The following is a 15,227-nucleotide window of genomic DNA, read 5'->3' as shown; positions in this document are numbered from 1 at the left end:
TTAGTTCAATACGTTATACGACGCACATCGGACCCAGTGTAAATCCAGCAATAACTGCATAAACGTATGCATAAAGAAAGTTATCCAATCGTATTTCTCTTATGAAGACGCACATAAAATGTGATTGATGGATAATTTTCTTTATGTATATGTTTATGCAGTTATGCAAGTTTTGTAGATATATCCTTACCAAACGTTAAACAAAGATGACATGATACTCGAAGACACATTCTTTTAGGCATCGGATACAGTTCTTGCAATAATTTATTCTTTTAACACGATTGCACAATCGACTACAACATAGATTTTCGTTCTTTTAGTAATGGATGCGCAGTGGATACGCAAATGTTTGGAATTAGCTGCGCAGCGTTTTCATCTGCGTGATCGTAAGATCTATATGTTAGGATTTATTACTAAATTCTCAATTACAATCGGTAAAACGTTAAATAGCATATCAATTATAGTATCCATTTGACTTTTTTATACGATTTTTCTTTAATTTTAAATATCAGCACCAGCTGATATGAGTGGTGTGTGAAATCGGGATTGTAGGCAAACGGGATCCTCCCAAAGAAAGCACCCAGTGAGTGTTTTCTCCAATAACGTACACAGGTGACACAATGAGTTAGTTTTCACCGAGGGTTTAATTTGGATCAAAATGTAAGAACCAACCATAGTCGAGTATTCCCTTGTTACAGTCGAATGACAGAAGAAGACTCAACTGTAGTTGGTTGGTTCTTACATCCTGATCCAGATTAAACTCTCGGTGGAAACTAGGTTAGAGTAAAGCTAGTCACACACACTTTTCATAACAGTAACAGTAATGTGTTGTTTACAATGGGCAGTAGCAGTAATGAATTAAGGAGTAGGCGTAGAAATCAACAAATTATAGTCAAATGTGAGAAAAATAATTAACTATCATTAGTCGATTTCTACGCCTACTTCCTTATCCACAACTACTATTGCCCATTGTAAATCATGCATTACACGAAGTGGCCTAGTTTACATCGATTTCGATCCGAGTCGGAATATAAGAACCTTGTCATTCGATTGTAACAGGAGAATGCTCGATTGCAGTTAGTTGATTTCTGTATTCTGACCCGGATCGAAATCTCGGTGTAAACTAGACTAGTGTTTCAAATCTAGATATGGTATACATATGTTGTTGAGCCAAACCATCGACGAGATACTAAAAACTGTCAACCCTGGGCAAATTTTCGGCGGTATAAAAAGGGCCCCAAGAGCCCAGAGGTAATTAAAGAACGTTGACATTATCGACAATTGATATAAATTTGCTATTATTAACATAAATATTTGGTTCATACATTATTAAATTCATTACATTTTTTATTACATAAATGTTCCATAAATAAATATGCATACTTGTAAAACTATAATATTTTACATATTGCAGAAAAATTATAATTTTTTCTCTGCAGTTATCATTTCTGTTGATAATCAAACTTTGATGATAGCACTGAAATCAGAATTAAAAAAAAATCGAGTATTATTGAGTTATAAATGCATAAATATGTCTACTAAATTAATAAATCATAAAATTAATATTTTCAGTTTTTAATTTTTAATTACTTCAATATTCACAAGGACGTCAACTCCTATAAGGATGTCGGTCTTTAATAGTATCTCGTCGGTAATCAAACTCAGTGAGAATCAAGGAAGAATGGAACGGATAGTGATTCTTTTCTCTGATTGATTCCGCCATTTATAGTGCACTGTATGTACAGTCGATCGCAGAAAGATTGCAATACTTTTTTCAATGAGTTTTGGAATGCAACTTACTCACCGAGTTGGTTTTTATTTGTGGATCCATGAATAAAAATTAATCACTCAATGATCAAGCTGCATTCCGAAATCCATCGAAAAAAAGATATTGCAACCTTTTTGTAATCGGCTGTAGCACAATAATATTAGAGCTGCGTTCAGAAACATCGAGTGCTTTTGTGTATCGTGTTATCCTTATTGTTCACCCAATGTTAAATAAGAATAAAAGGATATGGCTTACTAAATTGGTCTCACCATACAAAACTTCTAGAAATGATGTAATATTACTTCCGCCGCGCGGCAAAAGTTGAATTGAGTTCAACTTTTGTCGCACGTAAAAATTATATATCTATTAAACCTGCAGCACACGATGCTTGTTTTTTTCCTGTGATTAAAATTTTTCCATTATATTAGGTGCATCCAGAAGCACGAGCGCTTACTGCGTGTCCAGTGAGTTCTTGTATTTGTTTGATCTATATTTTAGATCCAATGGAATATGCCAATCAGATGCAAGAGCTCATTGAGCACTCAGCAAGCGGTAGTGCTTCTGGATGCACCCATTGGTTGCCATACTGGTGCTGACAGCATTGTAGCCAATACGGTGACAAGATTCTAATCCAGCTAGCAATCCAACAGAAAAATAAGCATCGTGTGCCGCTGGCTTTACTTCCGAGCAAGCGAGATGTTGATTGGCGCTACCGCGCCAACTTCCGCCGCGCGGCAAGCGTTACTGAGTTCTGTGCAGGAGCCAATATCTCCTACTCACTTCAACAGTACACTAAAGATGGCGGCTTTCGGATAAATCTGCTTCACTCTCCCTTGATTCTCTCTGGTGCAACTGGGTATTAATCATGAAACTTTATTCCTAGAATGAAAAGTAAAAAGTAAAAAATTCCTTTATTAGTTTCAATGGTAAAAATTTTCACTTTTCACTTTTTATTCTAGGAAAAAAATTTCATGATTGATACTCTGAGCACACCATGTCAATCCCTTTTACCATAGTATGTACAGTAGCGCAACTCTTGATTTTATATTGGCTAAAATGGAGTGCGCATGCGTGAAATAAGTAAGTTGTCCCGTCTCATTTCCTCCTTTTTTTATTGCTTTCTCTCTCTCTCTCTCTCTCTCTTTCTCTCTCTCCCTCTCTTTATTTAAATGAGCGTTTCAATGTTCCACTTAAACATTTGTCTTTCAAGCATATATATAGTTCAGAGTAGAAATTTAGAGGAAAGTATTACGTGCATTGCAAGATTTCTTTTTCTATTATATTTTAAACTTATTTTTTAGACATATATGTATATAAATTTCTTTTATATCAGCTTTCTCATAATATATTCATATATACAATTATATAATATTTCTTTATACAAATATACATTTTTAAGTTAATTTAATATTTTTCCTAATTTTTCTATATTTTTTCTTTATTTTTCAAAATGTTTACAATTTATTTTTATTAATTTTTATAAATTATTTCATTGCAATATTCGCGTCGCATGCTCTAATATGCTCCATTATATTCCTATAATAGCACTTACTCACTTCAACGAATTCGTTGGATTGCGACGCGAATAAATCTAGTGAGTTTTGCGAGAAATTTTGACAGAGTGAAAAAAGGATAGAAAGAGAAAGAAGTTTAGGTGATAATCGTAGTTAACACTAGATAACTTACTTATTTCACGCATGCGCATTCTATTTTGACCAAACACTAACATCAAAGGTGCCGACAGAGTTGCACTACTGTATATATTGTGATATTGTGCTTCCACCATGGCCTGTATCAAGTAGAGTTTAAATTTCTAACTTCCACGAACGATATCGTAGTCGTACCCTGAAAAAGTTGTCAAGTGTCAACTGGATTTTAGATTCAATTATGCAAGAAGAAAATTAAATGAAGCGTTATATCACTTATGCATTTGTTGATACTTTGCAGGAACCATATTAAACCTGCAAATTTTGATTTTCTCGTGATCGAATATTATGGAAAACAAAAGTAGCAATAACTTTATTAGTTACGTAGGATTAGAGGAGCACGAGCTACAGGTATTGTCAACTATATTTAAATTTGTATAAACATTCTCGCTTTTAATTAATCTCGGCATTGTTATATAAGTTCTCAATCAACGAAACTGGAGAAGCATCTGAATATTTAAATCGCTAATGGGACATAACCCTTTTGTAGACCTTTAGTTCCAGCCGACGTAATTCATTAGTTGAAAATAGCATAAAATTATTGCCAGGAGAAGTTCTTATTGCCGAGGCGCAAAGTGTTCTTATGTTTTTACCCGTTAGTGATCTAAAACAAGGCATATCTGGTATTTTGTCAGTCACCAATTTTAAACTTACCTTTGTTACCAGTGGTGATTCAAATGGAGAGGTATATATACACGAAACGATATGTAACTTTGCAATCGTTGGTTTGATTATCAAAGCATGAACCGATATTTAGACATGATATCCAAGAATCTGTATTACAGAATGTTACTCGGCAACAAAATCATTTGTATGGATATACGGATACGTGCTTGACAAATATTGATGAAATTTACATTATGATAGGAGATAAGAAAAGAAAGTTAGTTCCTGGTAATACGGTACCATCGAAAGTAAAAGGGATATTTATTATTTGTAAAGTAAGTTTTCCATCTTATATAATGTACATAAGTGATCGATCTTGTATCGATATTATGATGCTATCTGATGGTAGAATGAGTGTCGAAAATCGATTCTATAATTTAGGTATCGCAGAGCACTAACTAATGATTGTTTAAAGTCAACAACTAACTTTGTTATATATAAACTACAAACATTTACAATGAAGAAAAATTATGTATTGCATTATGAATTGCAGAATCTAAGAACATGGTCGTTTTCTTTCAAATTTTCACCTCTTGGACATGGTAAGAATCTTCTGACTGCACTATTACATCATGCTTTTCCTAGCAGGCACCAACTGTTATTTGCCTACGATTACAAGTTAGTATTATACCGTCAAAGAATTATGGACATTATGTTATTAAAGTTACACTGTTAAAAAGATCCTCTCTTCTCATAATATAATATACAAAGTATGTGTATAGCTCATGTGTGCTCAAAATAAATTTTTGTATGTCTAATTACAGAGAGGCTTACTACTGTAGTCTTGACAAAAATGTACAGCTATTTCGGGATATTTCAGACTGGCAAAACGAATTGAAAAGAACATTGTGTAGCGACGAGACGAGAAAAGGTTGGAGATTATCTATGGTTAATGCCAAGTTTCAACTTTGTCCCAGGTAACTTGCTTATTATACGAGTACATTTACATAGTTTGCATAATTAACGTAATTACGTATGCATTTGAAATGAATTCGTTGAATCGAATTTTAATTCTGTTATCTCTGTAGTTTATCGCAATATGTAGTGGTACCTGCGTCTGTGACGGACAATCAGTTGACAGATGCAGCTAGACATTTTCAAGGTAATAGACCACCAGTATGGTCCTGGACGAATTCCCATGGTGCAGCATTAGTAAAAATGTCTGAATTATTACCAACAATTACAGAGAGGATGCAGGAGAATATTATGTTTGAAAATGTTCGTAAAAGCCATCCTCAAAAGATACCACCGGTTGTTATCGAATTGAACAAAGAAATTAATGTAAAGTTAATAGCAGCAAGTTTCACTAAATTTATTAACTTGTGCACACCAGGTAAATCTTTATCATATGCCATACTAATATACTGATATTTGCAAGTAGATCTAGATTGCAAAAAAGAAAATGTCTATATATTTATTTCAGAAAACATCAGACAATTCTGGATTCAAGATAATAATTTTTATTCATTATTAGAAAACACAAAATGGCTTAAATACATATCGTATTGCCTACAAAAGACAGTTGAAGTTTGCGATCGTCTTAATTTAGGAATTTCCGTCATCTTACAAGGTAGTTGTTCAGATAATCTGTTTGCAGACGTAATGTAGCCGACGTAAAGGAATCTTTTAACAGAAGCAATCGACTTTACTTATTGACGTTATCGTGTGGAATGGAAAAGTCGAGAGTTTATCAAAGTCGACTTGTGTCATAAACGAGAATCGTTTTTAGAAGGTGCTGCTAGAGACTTGTGCTGCGTTATATCGAGTTTAGCGCAATTGTTGCTGGATCATCACTTTCGTACTATAGCAGGCTTTCAATCGTTATTACAAAAGGAATGGGTCGCTGGTGGCCATCCGTTTTGTGATAGATTAGGTCACATCGTGAAAGCTAATTCAGAAAAGGTACGCATGGCAAGTTAGAACTTAGCTTAACATTGAGAAACACTTAAAAAACTTGGGATACTAGCAATGGCAAATTATCTTGATTTGATTTACACAGTCTCCATTGTTTCTTTTATACCTCGACTGTGTGTGGCAATTGTGTCAACAATATCCAACAGAATTTGAATTTACGGAAACGTACTTGACCACACTATGGGATGCAGCACATGTTTCCATTTTTGATACCTTTATCTTTAACTGTGAGAGAGATCGGGCAGTGGCAGCTATGGTAATAAATCTTATTTAAGGCCATCCTCTTCTTAGAAGATCTCCGTATGTCGCTACCGAGAGATCGGCAGCTAATAAGCTTACGAGCATTACATAACTTGAATTTTTCAGGATCCCAACACACCTCTTGTACTTCGTAGCGTTTGGGACTGGCGAGAACAATTCAACGATCAAGACATCTTGTTGTTTTATAATCCTTTATTTATTCCCTGTAGTTCCACCAACAAGATAAAAACGGAAAACGGAACAATTATAAAGCCTTTGTACGCGATTTCTAGTCTCGAGCTTTGGACGCAATGCTATTTTCGTTGGATACCGACACTTGAAATTCGTAACGGCGGACAAAGACATATCGAACTTTATATTAGGTTACTTCAAAACGACATAAATCAACATGGAATAAACGAAAGCTGCGTTTCACCGATAGATAAGGTCGGTATCTGTTCTCTTCATACAAATATCGATAGCTTTTATCCCTTTAGTAATAATAGGTCAGGGAATACTGTAAGTGCGCCGATTATGAATAGTTCGATCCTTCTAAGTGAGAGTTTATTAGACGCGCAATCAGTAATAACTGCGATTGATTGACAGTATCTCAACACGCTGTTTTTACGGCATTCAAAATGCGTACCTGATTACATTCCCTTTCCTTCTAGCGTAAAACAAAATGTTTGTTTCGAAAGATCTTTTTAAAAAGATATAACTTGTCAAAGCATTTCTAAAGGAAAGAGCATTTTCCAGGAACATTGGCTACGTTTACACCATGTATTTAGGTCATGTCCTACAATAGATGTCCTTGTTTATTCTGTAAGTTAAACAAAAACATCTATCGTATAAGTCGCAGACTAAGCGCACGGTGTAAAGTCCGATGTCCACGATACTAGAAATCGGTCCGAGATCTCGGAGAGAAAAAATTAACAAATCACATTTGAACAATTTGATCACATGACTATTGCGATTGGTCAATTCTCTCTTCCGAGGTCTCGGACCGATTTCTAGCATCGTGGACATAAGACTTAAACGTAATTATTATAGATATATTTGATTCATCAGGTCATGTTTTTCCGCCATTACTCAATGTAAATTTGTATTGAAGAATAGGAGCTTTATAAAATATATGTCCATGAGAAATTAGTTGCGTTGCATTATTGAGAGCAGCTCGAATTCTTTTCTAAGCGATAGGAATATTTATATCTTGACAAATTTTATAAACGCTATTGGCGGATATTAGCAAAGATGAATTAATTTTACACACACACACACACACACACACACACACACACACACACACACGACCTCAACAAATATCAACTATAACACAATTGTTATAATTTTCTACTTAACATAACTGTAATATAACATAACAGTTATATTATTGAATGGGAGGAAATTATAATTAATAGTTATGTTACTGTTTGGCATTTTGTTGGGATCATAGGCATAAGAATAGATCGAGCGTGTCCTCTACTTTGGTGTGAAGATCAGGTAAAAAAAAAGGAGAGAGCAATTGTCGTGTAGCTTTCTCTCTCTGCTCGAGCATACTCAACTGTCTCTCTACTTTCTTTTTTTTTCCTCCCCCCCCCCCCGCACTCTTTCCTTATCAGAAAGAGAAAGCTACACGCATGGTGGAAGGGGTAACATGGTATGTGCAATTTGCAAGCATCTCTCTCTGAATCTCCGCCTTCAAAGAGAAACATAAAATGTGTTCTCTTTCAATAGAAAAAGAAACAAAGTGTGTTAAATAAGGAAAGATTCAGTACCAATTTCACGACGCGAAACAGACCGGTATTCATAGTCGATTCTTGCATTTAAGACTGTCTTAGCATCTTAAGACATTATTTAAGACGGTTTTAAAATAAAAACGAATTATGAATATCGCATGTTTAGCGTTACACAGTTGGCAGCTTCTTAGTCTCTTATGCGACGTTCATAGACAGAGACGGCGGAATTATCCCTTCTACCATGGTTACACGGCCATGGTTCCATTATTTATTCTTTTCTACCTAGTTTTCACGTTTCAAACCTCACGCTCAATCTATCCTTGTTATGTCTATGGCCGGTATTCATATCATATTTAGTCTTATTTCAAGATTGTCTTAAGTAATGTCTTAAGACGCTAATGTAGCCTTCTGATTGATTCTGATTGGTTGACTTAAGACGGGCTTGAATATAAGATCTGACTATAAATATCGGCCTATGGTTGGGATAGGATTAAAGAAAATATAACATCTGTACATAAATCTCAATGCGAATGAAAATAAAGAAACAGGTGTCTGCATGTGTAATTTGATACCTTCGAAGACATCTATGTTGTTAAGAATTGATAAATAAAGTTTATAATTGAACGAAAAATTTGTCGAAGAGTATCTCGTAACCTACAGTAATCAATGTATTAAACTTAATGTATATATTTTCTAAATTAATATAATTCGACACATGAAAAGAATCTAAGAGTCAAGTTTATAAGTCGATGATGGTCGACGGTAATATACATTAGTACAGTAATTTATACCAATTTATACTCGCTTCTTATCCATCACAATGTATGCAGATATATGTAGGAACATTAAGAAGATTCTCGCGTTTGATGAAATATAAGAAAAGTCTAAATATAACATGTAATACAAAAGTTAATATCAATAATATCTAGAAAAAAATTTCATTGACTTTTACCGTACCATTTTGATAATATTTAATTATTTAAATTTATAGAATTTTACATTACAAGTTGAAGGTATAACCTTATTTTGTAGTTATTCTCTTTTAAATTGAGACCACAGTGTATGCAGTAGCGCAATTCTCCTGATTTTATGTTAGCCAAAATGGAGTGCGCATGCGTGAAATAAGTAAGTTGCTCCGTCTCTTTTTCGTCTTTCTTTCTTTATTTCTTTCTTTATTTAAATAAGCGTTTCAATGTTTCACTTAAACATTTGTCTTTCAAGCATACATGGTTCAGAGCAAAAATTTAAAGTATTACGTCCATTTGGTGAAATGTTGTGTGAGGAATCTCGAGAGATTGGTCTAATTTTTGTGAAAAAGTGAACAAAAGTAACATAGAAAAGAGCAAGAAAGATTTCTTTTTATTTGTTATATTTTGAATTTATTTTTTGGATATATATGTGTGTATAAATTTCTTTTACACTCAGCTTTCTCATAATATTTTCATAGATATATAATTACATAATATTTTTTTATACAAATATACATTTTTAAGTTAATTTAATATTTTTCCTAATTTTTCTATGTATTTTTTCTATATTTTTCAATATATTTACAATTTATTTTTATTAATATTCATAAAGTTTAAATTATTTCATCGTAATATTAGGTTTATTCGCGTCGCATATTCTAATATGCTCCAATATCTTTCTACAGGGTATCCCATTCATCACCGGTCGATTTGAATTTCGCGCTATTTTTAAAACGTCAAACCGATTAACCTCAAACTTCACATATGTCATCTAGACAGATGGGAAATTAATCATGGAAAAGTACACGGTGAAAGAACGCGTGCAAATTATTCAGGCGTATCACGATCTTAGATTCGGCATCGTTTTAAAAATAGCGCGAAATTTAAATCGACCGGTGATGAATGGGACCCTGTACAATAGCACTTACTCCAACGAATTCATTGGATTGCGATGTGAATAAATCTAGTGAGGTTTGCGAGGAATTTTGACAAAGTGAAAAAAAAATGAAAAGAGAAAGAAGTTTAGATGGTAACCGTGGCAACGTTAGGTAACTTACTTATTTCACGCATGCGCATTCCATTGTGACCAAACACTAACATCAAAGGTGCCGACAGAGAGTTGCGTTACTGTATATATTGTGATTGTGTTTCTGCATATACTGTGTATACTGTTAGCGCGCTCTCGGAGGTTTCGGACAGTCGAGACCCTCTTGATATTCTGGGTTACATCGTCTTGAGTAGATACTTTGAGATACTCCGGACTGTTCCGGAATCACGGGGCCTGCCAAAGCCTGACGAGGCCACTCCGTTTCCCATCTGGCTGCGTAAAGTTTAAAAATAGTTAAATACTCGTTGATGAACCACCGCGCATAAATTGCCTTGGATTTAACTTCTCCGCTCGAATGAATCTTGTGTTCATTTAAAGAAGAGACTGAACCTTACCGATTATGGCTTCGAAAGTTACGCTTTCCCAGGCTCTGGGAACGGATGGGAGCGATTATAGTCATCGACAAAAAATCGCGACACACTACCAAGTCAGGTGAGAAAACGCGAAAGTAACGCAGCAATTACTTTTCCATTATTTTTATTCATCTAATAATACGATAATATCAATTTATGTTTGGTACCTATTTGAATAACTGCATATATATATATTTTTTTTTGTTTACACTATTAATTTATATCACACACACACACACACACACACACACACACACACACACACACACACACATTTATATATTTTATATATATATATTTTGTATATCAATCGTATCAATATATACTTATTATCGAGTAAAAATTCGAATTATGTAGTTTGTTCTTGAATATTAGATGGATAAAAGACTTGGAAGTAAAAATTACATCCGTGAAGTAATATGAGTTATAAAATATGAGATATAGGATATATATCAAAATGTTTTTGTTAAAATTTACAAAAATGTACTTGTTTTCCAGTGCGACTAACAAATCAAGACTGAAGTATTGTATATTTTTTCACTATCTATTATTTTTCGTCATGCTCGCCAAACTATCTGCAGACATATTAGATCATCTGGATATATTTATTTGGGAAATCGAGGAGTTACAAGTACCACAGGTATAATAAAATATAGATGTAAAGTTCAATATAATCATTGTTTATAATTGTGGCTATATTTTAAGCAACTATGATGTGAAACTTTAATAAAAAATATCTTTGTAGACTCGAGTTAGACTAAAGTTGACACAATAAATCATATACTTTCTATATATATTTTTTGTTTTTTTCTTTATAACATATGTCATATTTAGATTAGCGATATTGAATTTATGATGAGTTTTTTAATCATCTAATGAATTAATTTCCCTTCTGTTTCAGCCATTATGGTGGGAGTATATATGGTGCATTAGTTTGTCGTTATCATTTTTCGCTCTCTCTGCGATTAAAAGGAATAGGATTAAAACTCTGCAAAAATATATGATAGGTATCATCCTGTTAGGTTATGGCCCATTAGGTTATGCTATAGTGTATTACTTCAAGGATGTCTGGACATACTTAACTGTAGGCAAATCTGATGACATTCATTTGTGGCAGGTATGTTCATTTTTTTAAAATATCATTAAATATCTTTAAACTTTTTGTTCAAATAAATAAAGATGAGTGTGTATATTAATTATATTTGCAAGATTTTCTTTTGAAAAAAGGAATTTTATATTTTTTGTATTTTGTCCTTAAACATAAGACAATCATCCTTTTATTATTTTACTTTTCAGAGTCTGCCATATGGTGTACTTTGGTACGCTTTTATTCTTTTAGCTTCACAAGTTCATTGTTTCTCTTTGTACTTTTCTTGGAACTTACTAATTGCATGGAGAACACGAGGTGCCAAAAGAATGGACTAAACTCAATTGAGGCAACTGTAACCATCCACAAATTACATTATGGACATCTATTTTGACTATGAGCCATGTTTATTGTTTGTGATAAAAAAGGAAAGATATATCATTGTTGTACAAGAAACAGCACTCAGACTGTAAAAACTATACGTGTGAGATGTATATAAATGAAAGAGTATCATTGTACTCAACATGTATATATGAAAATATACCGACGCACAAATTAGGTTTATATTTTTTCAAACATTGGACTTTTTGTGCCATAATTCCTATTTGCCATTTCAATAAATGTTCTCTCTATGTTATTTTTAAAAACTTTAAATCTCAATATAGATTGCGTGGAGTATCATATGTTCGTAAAAGAATATCTATTTATGAATAAAGTACATCAGATATATGCGCGCACGCGTTTCTGAATTACAAATCTACACTTTCGTAAACTAGAAATGTGTAAACGCTTGATTAAATAACTTTTTTGTGATTAAAGAGGAAATGGATAAAGATACGGTATAACAAAAGTTCAGTATTGAGAAGATTGCTATAAAAATTACTTTATTGTACATCTTTTTCTAAATTGAATTTGTTTTCAGTATAAGATAGCTTAATTATTTAAAGAATTATTTTTATGGACTAGGTACACAAGAGTACACACATACTGATTGTACAGTGTTGACAATTACTAGTATGAGAAAACTGCCTGTAAATATTTTGCAAAATGCTAACATTTAAATTTTCAGAAATAGCCAAAAAGAGTGTAAGCCGTTATTCAAATAATATAAAAGATTATTTTTAAATTCTAAAAATTCTAAGAATTTTAAATATAAGAATAGAATTTGCAAGAAGAATTGCTAAAATTTAAAACTCGAAAATTAATGAAATGCTAAAGAAATATTATTACATTAAAAAGCTTACGGTGATTTCAGGAATTCCTGCAGTCGTACTTATGTTAATGCTCAATGACAAAAAAAAAAGATGAGTGTCTCTTTATAGGATAGCGAACACAAATTATCACATAATATGCTAGTCATCATCATTGAGAAACTGATCTAGTGGATTTGGACCTATTCTTTTCGGTGTAGTTAATGGTTTCTCCGGATCATTAGCTGAAATGCCCATTAAAACTTTACAATCGTTATATGTACAAAATAAAAGTAAAGTACAAGATATAACGTTATATCACCTATTGTTGGACGCTGAGCATTGAGACAGCTAAGCCATTCTGTCATACTGATCCTTCTATCATTGTTGATGTCACAATATCTCGGTAATTTTTTACCACATCTCCGGAGTTGTCTGTTATTCGCTACCATTGTGCGAAAATTTTTCCACTCTTTTTTTTCTAAAACCTATAAGTATGTGTAAATATTATACATGTATATGTATATTTGCGCGCGATAAAAGAAAGCTTAGAGAAAATAATTAGGAAACGTTTATTTAAATTAAAAAACCAATAAGTAAAATCTAGGAAGAAAGGAAATCTCTTATTTATACACATTTAGAATTATATGTATATCGCACAGAAAGCTAGGGATCCGAATTCGACTCTCAATCGAGGTAATATTTCTAGCAATAAAAATTAATTATTTACAGATTTTAATATGTTATTCAGCATTATTAAAATCGTTCTAAAGTATGTAAAAGCATCGAATTGTTAAATTGTCAATTTAACTCGTGATATTACTGTAGTAGTTCAGTAAAGTTTATGTTTCAAGACTGAAAAATTATTTCAGCGCGCAGTTTAAAGGACTACATATGTAGTATATAAATTCACACGGAATTAGGTAAACCATTAAAAGTATTTATTTTCTATAGATTGTATTATACGATCCTATAGATGTAATATTATTATATATTATGCGATTAATTGACAAGTTTTACTAGTATCTTTATGTTAAACTCCGAATATAAATAATGATATATTATGTACACACATAGGCCCATATTCAGAACGCTTACAACGATATTAGCGCGCTAACATATTATATTTTACATTACACATATTATAGAATTTTAGAGTTTAAAAACGCGTTCTGAATACGGGTCTTATTATATACATATATGTATATTAGGTGGGTCGAAAAAGAAATTTTTTTAAATCGATTAGCAATACCCCCCAAAACAACAAAAGTTAACTATGGATGAGCTATCTCAATATGATTTGAATAAAATTTCATCAAAATTGATTAATATCTTCAGGTTGTCCCTCGACTTCGAAATTAATGCGTTTCATGGATACATGTGTCAAAATTCGAAAAAATATTTAAATTTGATACGATTTGTTTTTTTTTTTTATCGCTGAACACGAATCCGAGATCAGAAGTACACATTTCAAAATGGCGAATCTAATATGACGACATACAGGATGAGTGAAAAGTACCGGACCGATGAAATATCTCGAAAACTAAGCCTTTCAAAAAAAATGTTTCTTACAAAAGTTGTAAGGTTTTAAATGATCTATTTACGAATCTGATGAGTCTGACTTGGGTGGCATCACCAAGATCAGGTGAAGATCATCGATTTTTTAAAAAATGATTCCCCCTATTTTTTATATCTAAGCCGTTTTCGAGAGCTTTCAAAAGTACTATAATAAAGTTACTTTTTATTAAGTACTTTTCGAGTTATAAGACTCGAAAGTTACTACCGCCGGTATTAGCATTACGCAAGATGTCCGACCTACGGCTAAAACTTCTGTTGTTTAGGATCATGTCCTGGATAATATTTGTCAACATTAAGACCAGTGGAGATGTACTTCTTATTTTCATTTTTACATAAAAAAAAATGAATTTTTAATAATCCGAAAAGTGCTTAATAAAAAATAATTTTATTATAGTGTTTTGGAAAGCTCTCGACATCGGCTATTAGATTATGGAATAAAAAATAGGGAATGCCATTTAAAAAAATCTATGTGACCTTGACATGATCTTGATGATGCTATCTAGGGTCAGACTGATCAGATCAATAAATAGATCATTTAAAACTCTACAACTATTATAGGAAACATTTTTTTTCAAAAATATATTTAGTTTTCAAGATATTTTACCAGTCCGAGACTTTTTGCTCATTCTGTATGTCGTCATATTGGATTTACCATTTTGAAATGTGTACTTCTAACCTCTGATTCATATTCAGCGATTGATTGCTAAATTGTATTGAAATTTAAATTTTTTCGAATTTTGACACATGTATCCAAGAAATGCATAAATACTGATTTCAAAGTCGAGAGACAACCTGAAAATATTAATCGATTTAAATAAAATTTTTCAAATCATATTGAGGGCCATAGCTAATTTTTGAGAGGTATTGCTAATCGATATATAAACATTTTTTTTGGCCTATCCTAATATATATA

The 15,227-nt window shown here is 32.6% G+C and overlaps 3 protein-coding genes across 5 annotated transcripts in view; 2 read left to right on the top strand and 1 right to left on the bottom strand.

The window, feature by feature from the left end:
• Positions 1-3,601: 3,601 nt before the first annotated feature.
• LOC108754370 (myotubularin-related protein 10-B) lies at positions 3,602-8,475 on the top strand. 3 transcript variants are annotated; one of them, XM_018496622.1, is made up of 11 exons: positions 3,602-3,825; positions 3,965-4,159; positions 4,260-4,415; positions 4,634-4,758; positions 4,905-5,057; positions 5,169-5,242; positions 5,327-5,473; positions 5,564-5,710; positions 5,870-6,042; positions 6,140-6,310; positions 6,421-8,475. In XM_018496622.1, exons 1-11 carry the CDS (start codon positions 3,763-3,765, stop codon positions 6,895-6,897), a joined length of 1,881 nt encoding a protein of 626 aa, XP_018352124.1. In that variant the 5' UTR covers positions 3,602-3,762; the 3' UTR covers positions 6,898-8,475. The 3 variants fall into 3 exon arrangements, with proteins under 3 accessions (XP_018352124.1, XP_018352123.1, XP_018352125.1); XM_018496621.1 differs by having other exon boundaries at positions 5,169-5,473; XM_018496623.1 differs by lacking the exon at positions 3,602-3,825 and having other exon boundaries at positions 4,079-4,159; positions 4,246-4,415; positions 5,169-5,473.
• A 1,627-nt stretch (positions 8,476-10,102) lies between these two features.
• On the top strand, positions 10,103-12,093 carry LOC108754296 (protein jagunal-like). The gene is made up of 4 exons (XM_018496498.1): positions 10,103-10,538; positions 10,958-11,099; positions 11,361-11,576; positions 11,756-12,093. The coding sequence occupies exons 1-4, from the start codon at positions 10,447-10,449 to the stop codon at positions 11,882-11,884; spliced, it is 579 nt and encodes a 192-aa protein (XP_018352000.1). The 5' UTR covers positions 10,103-10,446; the 3' UTR covers positions 11,885-12,093.
• Positions 12,094-12,758: 665 nt separating this feature from the next.
• LOC108754364 (SPARC-related modular calcium-binding protein 2) overlaps positions 12,759-15,227 on the bottom strand; it is a 26,454-nt gene continuing 23,985 nt past the window's right edge. Inside the window, exons 8-9 of the mRNA XM_018496615.1 lie at positions 13,059-13,224; positions 12,759-12,981 (exon numbers count right to left, since the gene is read on the bottom strand). Of these exons, the coding sequence (XP_018352117.1) occupies positions 12,899-12,981; positions 13,059-13,224 (249 nt within the window). The 3' untranslated portion in view covers positions 12,759-12,898. The remainder of the gene's footprint in view (positions 12,982-13,058; positions 13,225-15,227) is intronic.

The sequence above is a fragment of the Trachymyrmex septentrionalis genome, unplaced genomic scaffold, assembly GCF_001594115.1.
Source record: "Trachymyrmex septentrionalis isolate Tsep2-gDNA-1 unplaced genomic scaffold, Tsep1.0 scaffold79, whole genome shotgun sequence".
NCBI lineage: Eukaryota > Metazoa > Arthropoda > Insecta > Hymenoptera > Formicidae > Trachymyrmex > Trachymyrmex septentrionalis.
The sequence above is the reverse complement of the archived record's forward strand: the minus strand, read 5'-3'. Positions and strand labels throughout refer to the sequence as shown.